At 35.1% G+C, this 24373-nt stretch overlaps 3 protein-coding genes across 4 annotated transcripts; 2 read left to right on the forward strand and 1 right to left on the reverse strand.

Moving 5' to 3' along the window:
* Positions 1-301: 301 nt before the first annotated feature.
* On the reverse strand, positions 302-3146 carry LOC113056046 (PHD finger-like domain-containing protein 5A). The gene is made up of 4 exons (XM_026222504.1): positions 3008-3146; positions 2703-2726; positions 950-1116; positions 302-783 (listed from the first exon to the last, which is right to left on the reverse strand). Exons 1-4 carry the CDS (start codon positions 3057-3059, stop codon positions 694-696), a joined length of 333 nt encoding a protein of 110 aa, XP_026078289.1. The 5' UTR covers positions 3060-3146; the 3' UTR covers positions 302-693.
* A 3681-nt stretch (positions 3147-6827) lies between these two features.
* LOC113056047 (aconitate hydratase, mitochondrial-like) lies at positions 6828-17606 on the forward strand. The gene is made up of 17 exons (XM_026222505.1): positions 6828-6947; positions 7923-8065; positions 8274-8532; positions 8702-8794; positions 8949-9107; positions 9218-9368; positions 11017-11121; positions 11212-11303; positions 11409-11514; positions 11630-11787; positions 11898-11971; positions 12525-12636; positions 12747-13025; positions 13100-13291; positions 13407-13539; positions 13637-13758; positions 16323-17606. Exons 1-17 carry the CDS (start codon positions 6912-6914, stop codon positions 16461-16463), a joined length of 2355 nt encoding a protein of 784 aa, XP_026078290.1. The 5' UTR covers positions 6828-6911; the 3' UTR covers positions 16464-17606.
* Positions 17607-18445: 839 nt separating this feature from the next.
* Positions 18446-23292, forward strand: LOC113056048 (cold shock domain-containing protein C2-like). Of its 2 annotated transcripts, none has more exons than XM_026222506.1 (4): positions 18446-18727; positions 19183-19392; positions 22263-22385; positions 22842-23292. In XM_026222506.1, the coding sequence occupies exons 2-4, from the start codon at positions 19217-19219 to the stop codon at positions 23002-23004; spliced, it is 462 nt and encodes a 153-aa protein (XP_026078291.1). In that variant the 5' UTR covers positions 18446-18727; positions 19183-19216; the 3' UTR covers positions 23005-23292. The 2 variants fall into 2 exon arrangements, with proteins under 2 accessions (XP_026078291.1, XP_026078292.1); XM_026222507.1 differs by lacking the exon at positions 18446-18727 and adding an exon at positions 19090-19093.
* Positions 23293-24373: the final 1081 nt, after the last annotated feature.

Genomic DNA, 24373 nt, shown 5'->3' on the forward strand with positions numbered 1-24373 from the left:
TCTTGCATTAACCAGCGTGTAAACATCTAAATGCCACTTCAGATGCATATGAGAAAAGAATGGGACAACATTCCTATTCCTAAACTTGAGTAACATCTCTCCTCAGTCCCCAGATGTTTGCAGACTGTTATAAAAAGAAGAGGGGATGCCACACAGTGATAAACATGGCCTTGTCCCAATTTTTTTGAGATATGTTGATGCCATGAAATATAAAATCAACTTGATACATTTTCTCAGTTTCAAAATTTGGTGTCATCTATGTTGTATTCTGAATAAAATATTGAAATTTGAAACTTCCATATCATTGCATTGTTTTTATTCACAATTTGTACAGTGTCCCAACATTTCTGGAATCGGGTTTGTACTAAAATCTGTATCTTTCTTCCTGTGATGAATTAAATACCAGAGAGTTTATTGTGTAGCAAAATCAACAATAAGGAAGATTTTATGCATAAATGCTGGACTTTTTATCATAAACTCAAAATACACCAGGTCTCTCATTTTGAAATCTCTATACTACGTCCAGCTTCTGCGGCCAAAGGTTGGTAGACAAAATATTCATCTAATCATCTAAAAACAAAAAAACAATATTCATCACAAAATTAAAAGAATTTATTGTAACAACAAGTCTGATTAACAAAATGGAAAACTCTTGCATGGAAAAAATAGTGACAAAAACATCCCTCTGTTTCTTCACCTCTTCTTGAAGCCGTATTTCTTTCTTTCATAGAAAAGGTCAGTCTTCGAGCTGCCGAGGTTCACGATCTTGGGGCAGCCATCCCTCTGTGTAACAATAAAACAGTTTAACATTTTATTCAGTACGAGATAAAACAGCTGTCCAAGGACAGAAGAACTGAATATACTATTATAAATCCCGATTCTGGGCAAAATAGACAAAAAAATATATAAATATATACTTAAGTACCAAATGTAGAGCAGATTTACTCACATCTTTCTCCTGGATGGTGCACTCTTTGCAGTAGTATGCATCAGATACTCCAGGACCTCCACAAATAACACAGCGCCCTTGGTAAGAGCCATAGTTGCATTCATCACAAATACGAACTAGTGTACAGGGCCTGACATAAGAGTCACAGATAACGCATTTGCCATCACCTTAAAAAGAAAAGACATAGACATCTGTTTAGTTAAAGAGTGCAACACTGTAGAACTTGTGTTATATACACAGTGTTCCAAATTATTCTGCGAGTGACATATCAATAGGATTTTGTTACAGTAAAGAGTCAGATTTTTGTTTGTTGTTTTTCACATCATTTCAGGTAACTGGTATCAATCTCAGACTGGTTTGGTCAATAGTTTGCCAGGTCTTCTTGGGTAAATGGAAACCCTTCTTAAAGAAGTGGTTCCACATTATTAAGCAAGTCACAGTTCTCATGAAATATGGCGAGGAAGAAAGAGCTTCCTGAAGATGAAAAGTATGAAACAATGCAATATCTTATAAAAGGCATCAAAACAAACAATATTTTGCTAAAGTAAACAGAGATTATTGACCCGTCAAAAGATTTGTGAGTGACTCACTGTAGAGCACATAAGATCTTGGTCAGATGAAGATTTATTAAGGAAAGTTTCTGTCAAACAAATGAACTGTATAGTAATGCTAGCTGTAAAAATACCACTGCTGAGCAGCAGACAGGTGTTTGAAGCTCCTGGAGTCTCAAGATCCTCTCCATGCAGACTGACAGTTGTGTTAAAGCTGCGTTTCAGTCACTGCTAACCAAACCTCACATAGAGAAACTCATGAAGACTTGTTTTTAAAGAGTTTTATTCACTTACGAATGCTTCAGTACAATGGATGGTCCAGATAAATGGATTTCTGATAGTTGATGAATGGCCATCCTATTCAAATGAGACTGCAACATCAGCAAGGAGGCGGTGGGTGATGATTTGGGTTGGCATATTGAGATGTGAGATGTAAGGTCATTTTAGGGTGTCAAAATGACTTCTGTAAGATACGTGGAGTTCATAACTGACCATTTTCCTCTGTGGTATAAATTGAAGAATAACGTTCTCGGAAATACAAGATTTTCATGCAGGATGGCACACTATCCCATGCTGCATTAATACCATGGTGCTAAACAGTTTGAAAATGTGTTTCTACAGCCACTGTGAGTTTGGTTAGCAGTTACTGAAATGCAGCTTTACACACAATCACAATCTCTATTTGCTTTAGCAAAATATTGTTTGTTTTGATGCCTTTTGCAAGACATTGCATTGTTTCATACTTTTCATCTTTAGAAAGCTCTTTCTTCCTCGCCATATTTCATGAGAACTGTGACTTGCCTAATGTGGAACCACCTCTTTAAGTAGGGTTTCCATTTACCTAAGACGACCTGGCAAACTATTGACCAAACCAGTCTGAGATTGATACCTGAAACGATGTGAAAAAACAAAATCTGACTCTTTATTGTACCAAAATCCCATTGATATGTCACTTGCAGAATAATTTTAAGTGAGACACAGTGTGTCTCAATTAACAGTCTCTGACCTCATCTTAGTTTAGTTTTTACATGGTTTTTATGACACTGTTAATAATCAATTTCTGCTCCTGAACGCTATTTATCTAACTTAGTATATGCACATAAAAGAGTGCTTCATTTTCTTTTATCCACATCTGTGAAACAAATAATCGTAGAAATGAACTGAATATGAAAAAAAGGTAAAGATTTAAGTCAAAAACTTACATTTTTCACATAGTCTTCCAATAGCTGCAAAGAAAGGAAATATCAAATTAGATTCAATGTAATTCACACTTGATCAAACTGAAAACTTCCAACAAAACAGCAAAAGGATAAAATATATATATATATAACAATACTGACAATATCTGGTGAAGCCGTTACTCCAACTTTATTTTTAAATTCATTAAATTCATTCACATAATTTTAGTGCTAGCAAACATTCTCACTGTATTGTTAGCTTCACATTTGAATATATTAAACTAAGGTATTAACCCTTTAAATCTAGATGTAAGAAACAGAAACATTACCAACTCCAGCCTGTTTCCTGCAAAAAATCAAGTCAGGGTGATGTTTTGCCATTTTGAAAGAACGAGCGCAGAATGCTATCCACACACTAGCGGCGATGAACTCTGACCTCCCTTCTTCTGGTGATTCGGGCTGAAGGCTCCTCAGATTCTTAGTGCCACCTACTGGACACAGGACAACACTTGTATTACATTTTTAAGGTCAGTTTTTTTAAGGATGAAAAAAAAATGATACTACATTCAAAGTTATATGTATTAGACCAGATAGACAGCTAACGTGAAGGTAATGTTTAACGACCAACTGCTAACCACACCATACTTTTACACACAGACACACACACACACACACACACACACACATACACAAACACACACACACAGGGTTGCCAACTCTCACGCATCTGGCGTGACACTCACGCTAGGACTTCAGCGTGAGATTGATGCTGAAAGTGTGAGTGTCAAGTCAGATGCGTGAGAGCTGGCAACCCCACACACACACACACACACACACACACACACCAAACACACACACACACTCTCTCTCTCTCTCTCTCTCTCTCTCTCTCTCTCTCTCTCTCTCTCTCTCTCTCTCTCTCTCTCTTCTAGCGGCTTGCTTTCTTCCATCTAGTTATCTAATAAACCTGGCATTGTCCATTATGAATATTGTTAGCTCAATGATGACTTGCTTTGTTCCTCTTTTGTAAGTCACTTTGGCTATAAGTATCTGCTAAATGAAATTTAAATCTGTTAAAGATCATAGCATGCAGTAGATCACACAGAATTGTGACACATATTGCAAACTTGGAGTTAATAAAAATTAATGCAGATAAAAGAGTGATAATTTCCTTTAGTCAAATATCTGTAAGTGAAATATCTGTTCAAATCTGTAAAATTGTTTAAATAAATGTATTAAATGTAACATTGGTAAAGCATCAAAATAAAACATTAAAATCCAAAACTTATATTTTTCACACTGTCTTCCAATGGCTGCAAAAAAAGGAAAGATAAAATCAGATTCAACACAATTTACACTTGATCAAACTTAACCAATGGCAAATTCATCTGTAAGCAGCGATGTGGGGCCAAGCACAGAACAAGTACAGTATACACAACAAGCACAAGAATTTACAAGAGCAGTGACATACGCACACACACACACAAACAAGTGGGAATCCTTTATTCTGCAGTGTGGGTTTAGTCATGGTATTGCTGGCCCAAGACTGGAACCCACAACCCTAGGGTTGGGAATTAAACTCTCTAACCAATAGGCCACGACTTCTCCACAAGGAATCAATAGTCACCAAGATCATGATTTTCTGACAAACACTTCAAAAGTTATTTCCGTTATTTGGATCTCATGACCCGTGGGGTGCACTGTTCCCGAATTTGGCTTGTCCTCAGACAATGGAGCTGATGAACTGGACCAAGTTTTGTTCAGATAAAACAAAATACTGCTGAGATATAGCTTCTAATCTCATTTTGGGTCAACATGGTTAAATTCACATCATCATAACTTTTGGAAAAGGATTATTAAAATGTTGTTACATTTTGGACAAAATTTGGACAAGATTTCAGGAGCAACGAAAATATGGATTATCTTTAAAATGAGCAATACATTTTTTGAAAACGATTATTGGTAAATCATTCAAATCAGTATAAATGATGGAATGTAATAACAGAGAAAACTAATTCTGGACAATGTTTTCAAAAGTTATAAGTATTTTCCCTAAACTAACAAACAAACAAACAAACATATCAGGAACGCTGGATGGTGCTATGTTCAAACTTGTCACGTTCCTTCATGTTCTCTATGTACCACACCAAATCTGGTGCTGATATGTCCAATTGTTCGAATTGTTGTCATTTTGGTGATGGCGCTGTGGAGTATGTAGGAGGGACAACAATATTGGTCAGGTTACTAATCTGGACCACCTGTATCAGTGTACCATGTTTCATAATTGTACTATGTTTCATAGGACTGCCATAGACTCCCAGTGGTGGGGGAAGTGTAATAAGAAAACCAACAGATACAATAGCGGCTAGCACCTTCAGCACCTGGCCCCTAAAATCAAAACAGGTCAAAAAAAGATGATGACAACACTGCCCTCCAACTACAGCTGACACTGTAAACAAACGACTAAGTGTGTTTCTATCTGTTGTTACAACATTTCACCAGGATTTTCTCAGAAAAAATATTAACTGTACTATATAATGACTATACATTTATCTGTTAAACAAATGTATCAAATAGGTATTAAACTTAGATCTATATTTAGAGTTTAATACCTAATAGATATAAAATCTTACCAACTCCAGCCTGTTTCCTGCATTAAAATCAGATCTAGGTGATGTTTTGTCATTATGAAAGAACAAACCCATCCAGTTAGCAAGATACTGGGCAATTTCCAAACAAACAATCCAATCATAAAGATGTCATGTGTGTCATAAAGAAGATGTTTGTCAGTCAAAGACAACATAGTTTTAACAGATGTTCTCCCATAGGCCTAAATGCAACCATTAGTAGAAACGGTATACTCATATTGTTTCTGATACATGTACTATTTGCAACATATAAGAAGATATTGAAAAATAAAATGTTCTATTTCATTGTGGATTGATTCTATAATGGCCATGGCTAATTTTTTTTTACAAAACTCTAAATGTAGAAGCTTATGACATTTTTCTTTATTTTCAAAACCCAGATTTTTTCCTGAAGAACAAAACTATGTACTTTTGATTATTTAGGTTTTTTTAGTCTAAATCTGTAATACTGATCTCACAGTATACTTTAAAACTCTTTCAAACAACACAACATAAAAGAAAAAATTCATAAAAGCAATAGAAACTCGAAAGCGTTTCATTTATGAAACTACCCACATTTTACACAGTAGGCTACTTTGTATTTGATTTAGTTGATTTAGCCAATAAAATTACATACTCAATTATATAATCTTGAAAACGTATGGAAACCTTTAAATTTTATGCAATTGTATAAAATCTCTAGAAACAGTTCAAATTTTTGTCTGTGAAAAATAATCTAATGTTGACTTTGCAAATTAAAAAAATAACATATAGGAATATAAAACACTTTCTATATTAGGCCATTTTAACGAGTTTAATACAGTTTTTTAAAATAATCATATATTTACATTAATTTATATATATTATCATATAAATTTTTTCAGTATGGCTACACTTTACATTAAGGTTTATTAGTAAATATTTACTAACATTACAATGAGCAAGGCATTACGGTATTTATTCATCTTTCTTTATGTTATTTAATAAAAATTCAAATTATCATTATTAGACGTCGGTCCATTAAATAATTTTAATAAATTAAAAACGAATCAGTAAATTTAGAAATTAACATTTGAATCAATTAAGATTAATTAATGCTTTAGACGTATTTTTCATTGTTAGTTCATGTTAACTAATGTAGACTCTCTAATTTTAAGGAATGGACCCTCTGTAAAGTGTTACATAAAACATGAATCTATGTTTGGCGTTATATTTTTAAAAATAATTTTAAAGAAGTGTTTGTTTATTATACAAGCCTGTCGTATGTTATTGTATTGCTTTTATGGTTATGTTAAATAAACTAATAAGTTGTCACATAAATAGAGATTTAGAAACGCTTTTTGTCATTTTAGACAAGGTCCTAAAAGCAAGATATGAACACCTGGCCAAAATTATTAATAGAATTCACCATTAATGTTTTTCACCCTGTTTGTTGACATGTTTTGTTTAAAAAAAAAATAATTAGGGCAAAATGTCAACATCTTAAATCGCTGGTCTTTTACAACTAGACACAATTAGAGCCAACCGTTTCAACATCCTTCCAAGACAATGAGCTCGTTATACCGCGACGTCATCTTCTAGCGTCACATCTTTGTCAGTGAACAAAATGGCAACCTACTGCTTAACCGTCGCCCGGCTTCAGGTACATGGAAATCTACATTTGTTATTGTCTCCAAGCATAGTTTGCATTTGCTAATTCGTTTATGAATGCCATTCAGAGCTGTGCTTGTGATAGTGAGTTGCACAGATTGAGTGAACTGACCGTTTTCATGTTCCCGAGTGTTAACAGGTCACTGTGGCCAAGGATGTCACAGCAGACGCGAGGAGGGCGTACAATTTTTAATTTCTAGTTGTTTGATACAGGACAGCCAAAGCACGAAAGCATAAATACTTAAAACTTATTTATCGATTCACCTATTGTGGATTTTTCATGTCTGGCTGTTAGGATTCAGTCGCAAGGTGAACACAAGGTTAACGGCGCTGCCGAAGTAACGGTAGATTAAACGACCGCGTTAACGTTACTCACACCACAACGCGATATCTACAAAACCAAATGTTTATATTTTATTGAAGTTTTGCCGCATAATTTATATGTATTTCAGAATTAGCGTAGCCTCACATCTGAGGTTGAAAAAAAAGTTACTAAAGATAACCTTGATACTGTCATGTTTTTATCGTGAGGTACCACAGGTAACGTTGTAGCAATACATTGTGGTTAAGATTGACAACATGTATGTTTATTTGCTGTGTATAAATAATAACAATTGAAAGAACGCTAATAATATACAATGTTCTCACTGTCATGTGGAACCTTAAAATATTAGGGAATTTTTCAACTCATTTCCAGACCTGAAGAAGAGGGGGAAAAAAACTTCTCATAAAGAGACTTCTCTCTAGAAATTATAGATTATTATATTTATGCTTTGCGCAAAATAATGTAATCCAGTTTAATTTCCTCAATAAGAGAGCAATGCCTATAAAAAATAGATTAAAAAAAGGGAAATTATGGATCAAAAGGTATTGGAATATTGTTTATAATGTTGTTGTTTACTATGTGATTTCTCAGTTTGTGTTCCAGTTGTTTGTGTATTGATGATTCCCTATTTGTTTATGTCAGCTGGTTTTGGGTCACGGTGCCCGACGCTTTCATGTGGCGGCGGCCCTCAATGCAAAGGCCAAGGTGGCCATGAGCCGCTTTGAGCCAAACTCTTCCATCAACTATGACAAGCTTCGCTCAAATATTGACATTGTGCGCAAAAGGTCAGATTGCATTGCAGTATTTAACACTTCATTTTATCCCTCCTTATCTTTTGTAAGGGTGGCTTAGTTGCTATTTATTTATTCTTACATAAAAAAAAAAGAAAAAGATTTGAACTTTTTTTTTTCTGCACTTTTTATTCGTTTTTAAAAATGTACGTTTTGTGAGTTTTTCCAAGTAGTTACATGTGAAATCGCATGCGTCCTCCAGACTCAACCGGCCACTCACTCTGTCAGAAAAGATCGTCTACGGCCATCTGGATGACCCGGCTGGACAGGAAATAGTTCGAGGACGTACATACTTGCGTCTGCGACCCGATCGAGTTGCAATGCAAGATGCAACCGCACAAATGGCCATGCTGCAGTTCATCAGCAGTGGACTTCCGAAAGTGGCCGTGCCATCCACCATCCACTGTGACCATCTTATCGAGGCCCAGACCGGAGGAGCCCAAGATCTACAGAGGGCAAAGGTGAATAATGCTGTGGTGGTGTTGTTGAAAGGCTTCCATGTGCATATGATTGTTCTGGATATGTCTCAAGACAGATTAGGCTCAGTAGATGACATTTGTACTGTATGAATGAGTTACTTTTACTCTTCACTGATGCATAATTTCATTCCTTTTCCCCGCTGTGAACCAGGAAATTAATCAAGAGGTGTACAACTTTCTCGCTAGTGCTGGGGCTAAATATGGTGTTGGCTTTTGGAAACCTGGCTCTGGGATCATCCATCAGGTACTGTAGAAAACACACTTTTGATTATTCGTCATCCAGTATGGGTTTTATATTATATCATAGATGATCACAGAATGCAGGGTGCATTTGTTACTGTCAAACCATATGGATTTTCTTTTTACATCTGTCTGTTTTTTTTTGTGTTTTTTTTTAGATTATCTTGGAGAACTACGCATACCCTGGAGTGATGTTGATTGGTACGGACTCTCACACACCTAATGGTGGTGGTCTGGGCTGCATCTGCATTGGAGTTGGTGGAGCTGATGCTGTTGATGTCATGGCAGGAATCCCCTGGGAGCTGAAATGTCCAAACGTGAGTTCCTATTTGCCACTTTCTTTGTTGTTTATATTTATTTAAACTTAACATTTGCTGTCTGAAATGGGGCAAATGGCAGTGTTTATAGGTTATATCTGCTTTTCCAGGTCATCGGTGTGAAACTGACGGGCACATTGTCTGGCTGGACCTCACCAAAGGATGTCATCCTTAAAGTGGCTGGTATTTTGACAGTGAAGGGTGGCACTGGTGCCATTGTGGAGTACCACGGCCCTGGTGTGGACTCTATCTCCTGCACAGGTGAAAACTTGCTTAAGCAATATTTGGACTGGTTTAATTTTCTAAAAGGATGTTTGAGTTCAAATGACGTCTAGTTTTTTGTATATCATTTAAAGGAAAACACCAACGTTTTTCCATATTCCACTATGTTCTTCCCTCAACTTGACTGAGTTGATGCATACCTCTCCCATCTCAGTGTATGCAGGTGATCGCTGTAGCGCGCGATGCTACTATGCTAGCATTTAGCTTAGCACCATTCATTCCTTAGGATCCCAACAGGGATGAATTTAGAAGCCACCAAACACTTCCATGTTTTCCCTATTTAAAAACGTTACATGAGTATCTACACAAGTAAGTATAATGATACAAAATAAAATAAAATGTGGCGATTTCCTAAGCGGATAAAAATTATCATTATAATGTATGGCGGAAGAACACTTTGCAGTACTTCGACCTTGGCGTAGTAATATCATAATTTCTGAAAACTCCCCGTCCTCCCTCCCTCTGACATCCATCAATACAACCAACGTGAGGAGTTTTTAGGAGTGATGATATTACTGCATTGAGGTCGAAGTGCTCTTCCACTATACATTAGTTATAATTTTTATCCGCTTAGGAAATCGCCACTGTTTATTTTGTGTCATTATACTTACTCGTGTAACTACTCATGTGACCATCTTTAAATAGGGAAAACATGGAAGTGTTTGGTGGCTTCTAAATTCATCCCTGTTGGGAACCTAAGGAATGAATGGTGCTAAGCTAAATGCTAGCATAGAGGTGCCATACGTATCAACTCATCTAATTTGAGGGAACAACATAGTGAAATATGGAAAAACGGTGGCATTTTCCTTTAATAAATCATCATTCATATCAGCATTGATGTAAACAAATGACGTGATTAATTATATAAATTATTTAAGGTTTATATCTGTAGCTGCTACTCCACTTACCATTTTGAGCTGTTTTGGGATTGAACTTTCCTCCTTTATTTTGGTTAGATTAAATGCTAACAGTACTTGTGACTTTAAACTGAAAGTTTAGATCCATAATGAAAGGTCTAAATACATAATTATAGTGCACCAAGGCATGCAATGATAAATTTAGCTTTAGTTACGGTCTTAATGAATGGGAAGTGTTCAGACGTTATTGTCCAGATGGAATTATATTTCTTAGAGGATGGTAGTTTGCTGACAAACAGTACATAATTTGCTTCGTAATTTTTACAGAGGTTGAGTGAGGAGAAACAGCCATGTTGAATACAGATGGGATTGAAATCACTTGTATATCTGTGAAACACATGTACAAAGTATAATGTGACTGTTTATAGTTTCCCATGTTGGGATTGATTGTAATTCTTGGATTGCTGTTCTTTTAAACTTCACAACTGTTACTGTTGTCAGCAATGTCAGTTCCAGTCAAAACACATTTCACTGTACAGGACTTGGATCGTTGACAGGTTAAGATATTTAATCTACTAAATATCTCTTGGGCATTGCCACATGTCTTAGATAATGCAAACATAGCGATCGTCGTGTGAAAAACTCACAAATTGGGCTTCAATTTTGAATCAGCAAGTGGAAAATTCAGTGCTAAAATTTTGTGTGGGCCACATAGATGTGTTATGTCAATCATTGTAAAAAATGAAAATGTTTTGGGTTTTTCTAATCAGGAATGGCCACCATCTGTAATATGGGTGCTGAAATCGGAGCTACAACTTCTGTATTCCCTTACAACCACCGAATGAGGACCTACTTGGAGAAGACGGGTCGTGGAGGTAAGCAGCAGAGAAAGACTCATATCAATTGATAATATAGCTTATTGCCTAAAAAAAATTTTGGCCTGTCTTTCCATTTACCCTTTACAGAAATTGCTGCTGTAGCAAATGAGAACCAAGATCTGCTGGTACCTGACTCGGGTTGTCATTATGACCAGATCGTTGAGATTAATCTAAGTGAGGTAAGAGCAGGTCAATTAGGGTAAGTTAGCTGAAAGTATCTTACAGTTACAAAAAAGCATCAATAATTAATACACTCCAGCTTGTTTTTTAATGCTTCCCTACAGCTGAAGCCTCACATCAATGGCCCATTTACTCCTGACCTGGCCCACCCTGTTTCAGACATCGGCTCTGTTGCTGAGAAGAATGGCTGGCCCCTGGACGTTAAAGTTGGTCAGTGATTTAGCGTCCACTTCATTTTAATGGTCATTTCTAGACTTTTTATAGTCAATATTCACTAAAAATGGCTTCCTTTTTTAAATGCACTCCCTTTACCTGAACATTTCAGGTTTGATTGGAAGCTGTACCAACTCCAGTTATGAGGACATGGGCAGAGCTGCTTCCTTAGCCAAACAAGCACTTGACAAAGGACTCAAATGCAAAGCCCAGTTCACGGTCACCCCTGGGTCCGAGCAGATTCGTGCCACAATTGAGCGAGATGGCTATGTAAGTCTGAGCTGGAGAGCCCTGGGATTTTATGATTCAGGATCGTTTCATTAACCATGTGTAGATCCAAATGACTTAATTTATATAAATGCATGTTTCTTTACCTGCAGGCTAAAATGTTGAGGGATGTTGGTGGAGTTGTCCTGGCTAATGCCTGTGGACCCTGCATCGGTCAGTGGGACAGGTAAAGTATTTGTCATTGTAGAAACCATGATGCTATCATTTTTTGTTGTTGTTGTTGTCAAGATTTTGATCCTTTTGATTCTGTGCTTATACGGTTCAAAAAGAACAGCATTTATTTGAAAGTTTTTTTTTATATACATTATAAATGTGTACTTTTACTTATTAATCAAGAATACAAGCAATTGATAAAAACTATGAATTTCTTTCAAAATATGTATATATTTTTGTAAATATGAAATGGTTAACAATGTAATTTGTAAGGAAATGTGCAGTCAGAAATGTACTGAAATGTACATCTGACTATATTTTTCCAGTCAATACAGGGTAAGATGCTAAAATAAATGGGTAAAAAATTGTATCATGATAAGAGAGAGATGGTGCTGAGTCACACGAGATGTGAAACTAGTCAAATTAGAGGCCTGGGACAATGGTTTATGCCAAAATATTTGATCTCAATTCCATGATTGACCAATCAAAATGAAGTAGTTCAAAGAACTGTGTCATAAGGCTATATAATAAAGCCGTATCATAAAGCAATAAAATCTTTCTTGCAGGCGTGATGTTAAGAAGGGAGAAAAGAACACCATTGTTACATCATTCAACAGAAACTTTACAGCCAGAAACGATGCTAACCCTGCCACTCATGCTTTTGTCACTTCCCCAGAGGTACTCGTTGTCAATCTGTTTTTAAATGTGCCGCACTCTTTTGAGTGTTTTGCTAAATCCCTTTTGCTCTCTTGCAAATATATTTAATTATATCATTTGTTGTCTTGTAGATAGTCACAGCCCTTTCCATCGCAGGCACACTGAAGTTCAACCCTGAGACTGACTTCCTCACAGCCCCCAACGGAGAAAAGTTTAAACTACTGCCTCCCACAGGAGATGAGCTTCCTGCCCGTGATTTTGACCCAGGTCAGGACACCTACCAGCACCCACCAGCTGATGGGACTGGCCTGAGAGTAGATGTCAACCCTCAGAGCAACCGTCTGCAGCTGCTTGAGCCTTTCGACAAATGGAATGGAAAAGACCTTGAGGACCTCCAAGTGCTCATCAAGGTAAGTTTTAGTCATGGATGTTTTAAAATGGGGTTTTTTAAGTATACCTCTGAATAATGTAACTCTATTGTCAGGTGAAAGGAAAGTGCACCACCGACCACATCAGCGCTGCCGGACCTTGGCTGAAATTCCGTGGCCACCTTGATAATATTTCCAATAACCTGCTCATTGGTGCTGTTAATATTGAGAATGATGCTGTCAATAAAATTCGCAACATTTTGACTGGAGAGTTTGGTGGTGTCCCTGATGTTGCCCGCTATTACAAAGTAAGAGCTAGTTCTTTCTATTCTTTGTTTTGCGCACTGTATCATTGTTTTCTGCCTACTGAAAGCATTTGTATTCATAACGGTTTCTGGATGTCCTGTAATATTCCACTTGCAGAAGCACAATATTTCATGGGTAGTTGTGGGAGATGAGAACTATGGTGAGGGTTCCAGCAGAGAGCACGCTGCTCTGGAGCCCAGACATCTTGGAGGGAGGGCAATTATTGTGAAGAGTTTTGCTAGAATCCATGGTGAGTGTGAAATACCCACCAGCACCCCCCTCTCCCCACATAAAGCTAAGCATCATTAAGCAGATAATTTTAATTCATCTGTCACATCTGTCAACAGAAACTAACTTAAAGAAACAGGGTCTGCTGCCCCTCACCTTCTCCAACCCAGCTGATTACGACAAAATCTGCCCAGATGATAAAATCTCCATTGTAGGGCTTAAGAGCTTTGCCCCTGGAAAGGTAAGAGCTATTGTTAAATCATGATTCTAGTTTAGATAACCTCTTTCCTGGTTTGAGTTAGTCATAGGATGGCGTTTGAGTGGGCGATGTGACCAAAATCTTCTATCATGATTAATGGCCAACTGATATATCGCAAAGACCGATATATCGGCCGATATTTGGCATTTTTTTTAAATATCGACATTGGCTGATACGTTTTTCCTGCTTTGATGATGTGTTTGAGGCGGAACATTTATTTTGACCGGGACTTTTATTGATTTATTTCATGGCGCTGTGAACGCAGCACCTAAGCACAGAGTGCTTGCATTCTCCCTCTTGTTTACTGTTTTTGTTAACAGTTCTTTCTAATACGGATAGAAATCTGTCTAATAATCAGATAGAATGGTTAAACAAAGGAATTAATTTATACAAAAATTATTATAACGATTGCTTTTGTTATTAGTAATAGAAAGGCAAACATTATAATACCTTCTCGTTTGCGTCAGCATCAAGCAAATACATTTATATAATTTAAACAAATCTTTGAATGACTAATAATATTTATTTTCACAAACCTTGCAAACTTAGTCGAATCCAGCTGTGAGATCTTGTGAAGTGTGCAATTTTATCCAGCATGATCTTGTGTTCTCTGCGTGATGGTCAGTTTGTGTGAACTGAATGCTTTAAACTTTAAACTCGTTATTTCAAATTATGCTGCACTTTATGCATGTATGCACTGTGTGCTGTATGTAAAATTAGTGTTATCTTGGCTTTATTTGAAAAATACGATTCCCATTGCACATAAACTTCCCAGAATACTCTGTGCCCTGTTGGTTACAGTGTTTACTTCCTTTTTAATTATATTTTTATTAATTATTTATTTGTGAAAAATACTTTGTCATCTAAAGTATAAGTATGTTTATTTTACAATTTTTTTTAATCAATTGTCAAATGATTTCAAATTTGTTAAATATTATTTAAAAAAATTATATAGCCCCGTTGCTTTCCAAGATATCGGCATCGGTTGTGTCAAAAAAAAAAACAATATTGTTTGACCACTAAACATGATATGAGTAATTCATGGTAACAAAATATATCATGATATAGTTGTTTTGCTTTGAGTACGGTCTTTACGATATAAAAAATGTTTGATACCAAAAACATTTAATAATTTTTGTGACCAGTGTCAATATCACAAAAAAAATAATACTAGCCTTGATGTAAAAAAAAAAAAAAAAAAAAATCAAGTGTTTAAATAAGATCATTAAACCAATTACAAGCAGTAGGACAAAACTACAGTCAAACAAATAAATAATAAATGCTACATACATAGTATAAAGTAATCAAATGTATAAAAACACTGCATATTCTTCACTTCTTAAATTTAATATATATTTCTTATTACCGTATTTTTTGAACTATAAGTCGCACTGAAGTATAAGTCTCATCAGTCCAAAAATACGTCATGACGAGGAAAAAAACATATACAAGTCGCATTTATTTAGAACCAAGAGAAAACATTATCGTCTACAGCCGCGAGACGGCGCTCTGTGTCTTCAGTGGTAGACTACAGGAGCAATGAGCAGCATAGAGCACCCTCTCGCGGCTGGAGATGGTAATGTTTTCTCTTGGTTGATTTCTCTCGGTTCATGTCAAATTAATTCAGATAAATAAGTTGCACCTGACTATAAGTCGCAGGACCAGCCAAACTATGAAAAAAGTGCGACTTATAGTCAAGAAAATACAGTATTAAAGTTTCAAAAGTGATTTAGTTAAGAGCAGTGAGAGATTTTTCTCTTTTGTTGTTTGATTAACATGAATGACAGACAACAGGAATATTAGACTGCTGTCACTTTAAGAGCTACCCGGGCCAAATATACTGTTACACATTTTCTTTCTCCAGTGTTTGCTTTCGCTTAAGACCTAAATTACTGTGTGAGCGTGTAACCGTGTATAGTCCAAAATCTCTACCTTTTGACAAATTTCTACTGGTTAATCATGTCTACCAGTGTATCGCCTAGGATGGACCTTCTGTATTTACAGTGGTTTTTGTGGCTAATTAAGCATGATATAACCGAATAAGGACCTCATACTTGGGGAGGGAAAATACTTCATTATTCAAAGGCCCAAACTGAGCAAAAATAGTCTGATTTGGTGTAGTTGCTGACATTTATATGGTCAAAAAGTTGAAATTTTGTAGCCTGTAATGTAAATCAATTAGATATTTATAACAGTATTTTTCTTATAAAAATATAAACTATCCATACCCTCTGTTGCCTGATTGACAGTGTATTAACATAAGTTTTGATCATGTCGATATTTTAGATGCCTTAATGTGTTTGTTTGACATGTTCATGGTCATGAGATTATGTTGGTCAATGGCCACATGAAAAGCAAGTTTATGTTCTTCATTTTTAATTTCTTAAAGTTGTGATTTTAATTAGTTTTAATCAACTCACAAACTCCCTGTAGTTACCTTAAGAACCAGTTTGGCAAACCCTGCTGTAATTGTTTGCTTGGTTATAACCTTTCCTAATATTCTCAGTAATTTTAATAAAAATAATTGTCATTTATTTTTCCATTAGCCCCTCAAGGCCATCATCAAGCACAGTGACGGAAGCTCAGAAACCATTGAGCTGAACCACACCTTTAATGAAACCCAGATCGAATGGTTCCAGGCCGGCTCCGCCCTCAACAGAATGAAGGAGCTGCAGAAATTAGTGTGATTGGCTGTAAATATACATATTTGGGAGGGGAACGGGTTATTCTTCAAACAGGAGGATTGATATATGAAAGGTTTAAATACTCATGTAATTATGAACCGAAGTATACGCAGTACATAATATACAATTTAAAACGGTGTTGCATAGACAAGTCATATCAATACTGTTCATGCTGATTAATACATCGCAGGGCATTTGACAACTGTAATGCTTATAAATTTCAAGCTGGGTCTGTGTGTATTCCAGAATGGATAATTAATGCTAGCAGCATGCTTGTTAGTGGGAGATACCAGAGTTTAATTCATAAAATCGTTCAAAATCTGTGTTCAGGCAACTGTTGATTATTCATTTCTGCTTTGTGTAATATTACACCGAACTGTAATGAGAGCTGCTTGTGAATTTTCTCTCCTGTAATCCGTTCTATTAATGGAATATCTTGCTTCACATGATTCTTTTAGCAGAGATTATCATCCATTCATAATAATTGTTATTGTTCATGTAGCTTTTCTTACTGTGAATCAGAGTGATTTGTATATGCCTATTATTCAAATCTTGGCAGATCATGTCATCCTCACTACCACTATCAAATGTGTCTGGTACAGTGCGCACCACAGGTCAAGTTTATAAATGTTTTAAACAGAATGCTAATTTATAAATGTGCAAAGAATCTCCAATGTGCATTATCTCAAGTGTTTTGGATGAGTTATTGAGAAATGGATCAGTAATCAGACCTCCAACCTCTTGAGCACGTTTCCTGTATATTTGATTGCCCTTTTTTGTAGGGTTGTATTTTTACCCCCTTTGAAACAGAGCCATACCCATGTCAAAGCGGTGACATCAGTCACTCTGATCAGCAGACTATAGCAGCTGCTTTCAAGATGCCAAGCAGTAAATGATTAGCTTTGTCTAACTCAACATGTCATGCTCATGCAATGCTAGCCAGTGCAGTTAATACTGAAGAATACTGTCTGGGTGTATTTGCAACTCTGTGAAAGAAATAATGGGTTTTGTGCTGCTTTTAACACCCCACAAACACATCCTCTTGATTATAACTCCATTATTTTCATGCTCTCTTTTTTCATTCTTGAGAAAATGAATGCTGATTGGTCACAGTGAGTTATAAAATAAAAGTCATTTCAAATAATTCTTTCCTTGTTTTATTCTGTATTATATAAATTGAGTTAATTGAATTGAATACGAAAGCACATATGCCCCTCAGCCTGTTTATATTGAATTGTACACACTATATTGATACACCAAATATAATAAAATCTAGTTATATAAAGCAGAGGTTTTCATTTTTTTAGATGTCACAATCAGCCCCCCCCACCCCGAATATAATCATTTTTCTACGAGACTCCCATCCTTCCATTTACAACCAACTATATATTTCTTAAATGTATAAAAATTCAATTTATACTGTGAAATTCTATTAGAGATGTATAAAATATTATTTGGAAAATATTTATCTTTTACTATGGAAGACAAATTATATTATATATGTATTGTTTATTTAAAAAAATCTCATGATCTCCAGATGCCTGGTGGTCCCCTGACCCCAGTTTGAAAACCCATTATGTAGACACACACACACACACACACACACACATATACGTACTTGTGTGGTAAAATTCTTCTTAATCTATTATTATCTAGTATTTTTCCTTAAGGACAGTTGACTAATAAATAAATATAGAAATATTACAATAAATTTTAAACATTACGAATAACTTATAAACTATATATATATATATATATATATATATATATATATATATATATATATATTATTATTATTATTATTATTATTATTATTATTATTATTATTTTATTATTATTAACATTACGAATAACAAGCGACACATTTTCATTGCGTCGCGTCAAAACTAGAACGCGCCTGTATTACATTATGGGTACTCTGATTGGTCGACTGAAGACTGACGTCAGGATTCTGTCGCTTGCTTTGTAGCGTCTTTGATTATAATTGGAGCGTTTTTGTTTTGTCGCGTCGCCTCTCTCGCGTTCAGTTTTGATGGGGTGTCCCTCCCTCTCCTCCCAGTCCCATAACCTCTTTTATTGTGTGCTACCGCCACGTAGGGGTCTATTGAAGCGAATATGTGGACCACGAATGATAGTATTCAGGCCTTTAATAGTTCTGGATTCTAATGTAGCTATGTAGCGTTAGATATATTTAACGTTACATAGATCGAGATATCAAGCGACAGATATCAAGCTACAGATTGGTATCCGCTATAACGTACAGTACGGTAAGAATTTCATCGCTATCCTATTATATTTTTCTGTCCATATATTACGAATACGCCTTAACAGTTGTGGTGTCGCATAGGCTACTGGGGACTACGTTTGTCAACAACCTGCATTGTTGAGCGGGATGATAACATGAGAATAAAACACACGTCCTCACAGTTCAATCACAGTCATTGTCGATTAGGCTGACATGGAGTCTGCTGTACACAGATGATTGGTCTTTCTTAGAAACCCTTGGCGCATTGGAAAACAATGAAAGAGAAACGGTATGAAGGGGAAAACAGTCGCCCCAAGTAATAAGATCTGATGTGGTCCTGATGCAGCTGGAGTGCAGAGAGAACAACACAACACGTACAGCAGATCAAGTCAGGCAGGATGGATATTTCAAAGTAACGGTTTAATGTTTCATATCACATATAATACATGTTGTTTGTTTGTTTTTCAAAACCAACAGAGGCCTCATCTCATCTCCAGTGAACTTCACGCCAATGGCTGATTCAGACAGCACGTCTACATCTGATCGAAAGCCGCACTGCCCACATAAACCTGTCTCACTTTCATTACCTTTCCTGAGAGAGGGCAGTAATGTCTTGGAGAGGAAACCGCCCCAAACAGGGGAACCTCTTAGTCCACTGCCAACCAAACGCACACGCACCTATTCAGCGTGAGTACCTGTGTTAACAGTGTAAAAGCATTTCATGTCCTTTGAGTGAATGTAATACAAATAGATTACTTTTTTATTTATTTTTACAGAAATTGACACTTTTCTGCTTTCTTCTTCAGTATCAGCAGAGCTGGGTAGATTACTTACAAATTGTAGTCTGTTACTGATTCCAGATGACATGACAAGAACTGAAGTTAATAACGTAATCCATCACATTACACATGTTAATGTTATACATATAATCAGACTACTTTTAGATTACTTTTGACCTTACTCATTTATCACATTGATTAAATAGGAGATTCTTGTACCATATAAAAATACAAAAGAGTAAGAAAATGTGTTCCATTCGTTGTTATTAACAACATGAAGTGCATTAAACATTACTTGCACTGGTGTCAAAGTATTCACATTCATTACTCAAGTAGAATTATAGATACTAGGGTTTAAAAAGACTTCTGTAGAAGTTGAAGTATCAACTCAAGCTTTTTACGCAAGTAAAAGTACTGGTTTCAAAACTACTTAAAGTATAAAAGTAAAAGTAATGTAAGAAAAAAATGCCATTAAGAACAAAAGCTTAGGCCGCACCACAGGGGCTTATTGTGCACTACCCCACCTCCTCAAAAAACATTTTTCTAAAGGCCATAGGCCATAATGACTATAATGTTATATTAAAATGTTCATGTTGAAAAATTTGGGATGCACTAGGCTACCTGTTTCAGCCGCATATATATACCCATTGAAAATGAACACACTTTAGTACAATGCAAATATATTAAAGAACTAGAGATATGATGACTAGTTGCCTATAAGTATTGTAATGGTGCAAAAAGTCAAATTTCAGAGGCATGTCATCAATAACCTTTAAGCTGATGCAGTGCTGAAACACTTCTTACACCAGAAATGATTTTTGTACATGCAATGGTCAAATGCTTTATAACTACTTGACTAGTGACTGGTCTCTTTGTGAATGGCCACAAAACTAGAAGACTTTCTGATTTTATATAAGTGGTAGGTATTTTAGAAAGGAACATTTAATAGAGATGAAAAAGAAGAATTAGGGAGGAATTTAAATTATGAATAATTTATTGCTGTGTGAATAATATGTAATCATGTAATCAATAAAAAAGTAACTGCAGTCTGATTACAAGTATTATAAAATATAATTTAATCCAATTACAAATACTTAATTTTGGAATCTGAGTATCAGGTCTACTGATAAGTGACAAAGAGGGAAAAAAGATATCAGCAATTTATGACATGTCAGAGCAAATGAAATAAAATAAAATAAAATGAAATATGAAAATGTGACCATTGTGTAGAAGACAAAATTCTGACAAGATTAATATTATAATGTTATATAAATATGTCTGGTCTGACCTGTGCATTTCTGAGCGCCGCATACACCCAAAGTGCGCACACTAAAGCCTGTCAAACAGCATCTGATTATTGAACTAATTTATCTTTTGCACTAATACTGTCAAAACACGAAATGTTTACATGTAGACTCAGTTGGTTATGTCTAAATTGAAAGTAAACAGTTGAGAGAAAAATGTATACGTACCTGTATATTAGGTGCGTGCAGGTCTTAAAGGGACAGTACACCTATTAAACATGCAGCCTATTGTCATTACTGTCAAGGGATAGATCACCCTAAAATTCAAATTCTGTCATTATTTACTCACTGTCACATTGTACCAAACCTGTATTAATTTCTTTCTTGGGCTGAACACAAAAGAAGATATTTTGAAGAACATGGGTAACCAAAGAGTTGCTGGTCCACATTGAATTTGATAGTAGCAAAAGATACTATGGAAGTGACTGTGTACCAGCAACTGTTTGGTTTTCCACGTTCCTCAAAATAGCATTAAAGTTCCGAAGAAATAAACTCATTCAGGTTTAAAACCACCTTTGAGTGAGTAAATAGTGGTATAAAAATAAAACATTGACAGAATTGACAGACAGCTGACAGAATTTTTTATTTTTGGGTGAACTATTCCTTTTATCGTTAATAAAACAACAAAACACAAAGAGAAAAATCACTCACTGCTATTGACTGAAGAAATTTAATACAGTTGCTTTAAGAATCAGTTTATATAGTGTTTGATTTTTATATTTGTTCATTCAGTTTCTTGAATGCTTCTGCTAAATACACCTATTGTACCTGAAACAAAAGCACTGTTTGATTTATTTGTATATAATTTGTAGTTGTAATATACTGTATATCTTTGTAATTCTTTTATCTTTGTTATTAAAAAATAAGAGCAAAGATTTTTATCTTCGCCCTCTTTGGCCTAAATATCTGCCATTCTTTTTTTTGTTTTGTTATCTTGAAATTCTTTGTCTTTATAATAGGGGAATTAGTTTGGCTGTAATGCTCAGACAACTTGTAAAATAGTAAAACAAACATGACTAAGAATTATGATAAAATCGTGGTATTTAAAAAAAAACCTGTGATGTAATATTTTTCCATATTGCCCATTCCCCCCCCCCCCCCCCAAAAAAAACAATATATATACACACACACACACACAATTTATAATGCATTTTTATTATTGTAATGATTATTTATTAATGTCAAAAGCAGAAATAAAATGATAGCAAAACAAAGTTTGGAGGGAGTTCTGCATATTGGCTAATGGATGCTAAAATACATATAAATATAATAATAAAAATAATTGTCTATATTGTAAAATGGCATAGAAAAAATGAATTGAAAAAAATTATATTGGACAATCTTTGTTAGAATGGATAAACCATATATTGTTGTGTTAAATTCAATGAAGCATAAGGAGATGTTTTGCTCTTATATTTATTATAGGAATCATATAAGTTGATTCTGGAGCCTCTTTACTCTGGTATTTTCTCAGATCGGTAAGAGCCAAATCTGGACCCGTCTTCAAGGGCATTTGCAAGAACTTCTCAAGGTCACAAGGTCATGGATTCATTCGCCCCTCCCATGGAGGAGAAGACATATTTGTTCACATCTCGGAGTAAGAATGAAATTAGTTTAATTAGTTTAGCATCTTAAAATATTATATCAATTTCTTTTTAAGAATATTTTTAAATATTAGAGAAAGTTTTTAAATATTATATATATGGTGTCAAATCGATTAATCATGATTAATATTGTGTTTATATAATTTATGTAAGTGTGTACTGTGTATATTTATATATATATGTGTGTTTGTGTGTGTGTATATATATAATGTATTTATTTAAGAAATATATGTATAATATATTTATCTATAAAATAAATCATATATAAATATGAATATATGTACACATGCAAATATTTCTTAAATATATACATATAAACATACCCAGTACAAATCTCTTATATTATGTAAACACAAACATTTATTAACAGTGATTAATCGTTCTGACAGCATACACACATATATATTATATTTTATTATATTATTTTATATACTCTCTTTTTTTTGTAGCATTGAGGGTGAATATGTGCCGATGGAGGGGGATGAGGTGACCTACAAAGTGTGTCCTGTTCCTCCCAAGAACATAAAGTTCCAAGCCGTTGAGGTGGTCATCACCAACCTGTCTTCCGGAAGGAAGCATGAGACCTGGTCTGGGCAAGTTATCAGCTCCTAGCTCACGCGTTCAGAGCCCAACAGAAGAATAAAGGCAGAGAGGGAGAGATAAAAAGAAGGCTTTAACTGGAGGTCCTTGTGCTGGTGTAAAATGGTGTTGTGTGTAAGTAGGATAGGGATGGAATAGCAATTAGGGTTATGCAACTGTTGTTTTCTCCGGCCTGGCAAATAAGCAACAGGAAGTCAGTGAGAAATCTGTTTGGAAAATGTTTTGGGATGCAAATCAGATGAGCTTTAATATAGCATTGGCAGAACATAACATAACTGTGAAATAAAAAGCAGCAGTGTTGCCCCATTGTCATTTTTATGTAATTAATAATGTATTTATTATTTACATTTTATGTACAGAGACATTTAAGTTCATTGTGAAGTGTATGTTCAAGTCATTTATGTAAAACTGATTTCCTCAAATCAATTAATGCACATCAGTGGAAACTTCCTTCCATTTCTTTAATTGTGATTGACAGGACTGATAATAGTTTTCTGTAAGAAAACTACAAATCCCAAAATCACAGTAGTCAATTTTGTCAAGAACAATACTTCTTATGATAATTCTAATAAAACTGAAATAACATGAATGTTTATTTGAAGTGCTTATAAAACTTCCCAAGGAAGGTATCCGGCGCTGGATGAAGGTTTCCTGCGTGTTCTGTCTTTCAGCGCGTATGACTGAAAATATTAAATATACATTTTTGGGTAACTCTTTAGAATAAGGTCTCATTTGTTAACATGAGTTAATGCATTAACTAACATAAACTAAGAATGAACAATTTATTTCACAGCGTTTATTAACCTTTGTTCATATTAGTTAATAAAATATTCATGTCAGTTCACAGTGCATTGAGTCATGTTAACAAATACAACTTTTGATCTTAAAAAAGGTAGTAGTTAACGCTGAGATTAACATTAAGATGAATAATTTTGTAGAAGTATTGTTCATTCTTACTCCATGCTAATGAATTAACACATGAAAAGTGTTTCCCAGTTTCCTTTATACTTAAATATAAATGTTTATGTTAATTAAAGATATATATTTAATGTACTTTTCACCAGTTTTGTCAGCTAAGTGAGGTAACTATAGGTCCCATATTACTTGGTTTCTCCAGGTGATCATGCTGATCAGTAATTGTTGGGACAAGGACTTCAGAAAGATAGAAATCCCACTATGGAAGATTGCCAGGTCTCTCTTTACAGGTGCATCTAAAAAAATTAGACTATCATGGAAAAGGTCATTATTTTTTGTAATTTAATTTAAAAAGCACATTTTCTTGTATTCTAGATTCATTGCACACAAACTGAAATATTTCAAGAGTTATTTTTGTTTTAATTCTGATGGTTACCACTTACAGCTTAGGAAAATTAAAAATTCA

Source organism: Carassius auratus, chromosome 37 (assembly GCF_003368295.1).
Source record: "Carassius auratus strain Wakin chromosome 37, ASM336829v1, whole genome shotgun sequence".
Taxonomy (NCBI): domain Eukaryota; kingdom Metazoa; phylum Chordata; class Actinopteri; order Cypriniformes; family Cyprinidae; genus Carassius; species Carassius auratus.

What these genes read in the sequence shown, in the direction of transcription:
- LOC113056046 (XM_026222504.1), bottom strand. Translation starts at nt 3,059, where the DNA reads ATGGCAAAACATCACCCTGACTTGATTTTTTGCAGGAAACAGGCTGGA. An exon ending in TGGAAGACTATGTGAAAAAT is followed by an intron (nt 1,117 to 2,702) that starts GTAAGTTTTTGA and finishes TTTCTTTTTAAG; the next exon opens with GTGATGGCAAATGCGTTATC. An exon ending in GCACCATCCAGGAGAAAGAT is followed by an intron (nt 784 to 949) that starts GTGAGTAAATCT and finishes ATTGTTACACAG; the next exon opens with AGGGATGGCTGCCCCAAGAT.
- LOC113056047 (XM_026222505.1), top strand. Translation starts at nt 6,912, where the DNA reads ATGGCAACCTACTGCTTAACCGTCGCCCGGCTTCAG. An exon ending in TAACCGTCGCCCGGCTTCAG is followed by an intron (nt 6,948 to 7,922) that starts GTACATGGAAAT and finishes TGTTTATGTCAG; the next exon opens with CTGGTTTTGGGTCACGGTGC. An exon ending in GAGTTTTGCTAGAATCCATG is followed by an intron (nt 13,540 to 13,636) that starts GTGAGTGTGAAA and finishes ATCTGTCAACAG; the next exon opens with AAACTAACTTAAAGAAACAG.
- LOC113056048 (XM_026222506.1), top strand. Translation starts at nt 19,217, where the DNA reads ATGGCTGATTCAGACAGCACGTCTACATCTGATCGAAAGCCGCACTGC. An exon ending in CGCACACGCACCTATTCAGC is followed by an intron (nt 19,393 to 22,262) that starts GTGAGTACCTGT and finishes GTATTTTCTCAG; the next exon opens with ATCGGTAAGAGCCAAATCTG. An exon ending in ATATTTGTTCACATCTCGGA is followed by an intron (nt 22,386 to 22,841) that starts GTAAGAATGAAA and finishes TTTTTTTTGTAG; the next exon opens with CATTGAGGGTGAATATGTGC.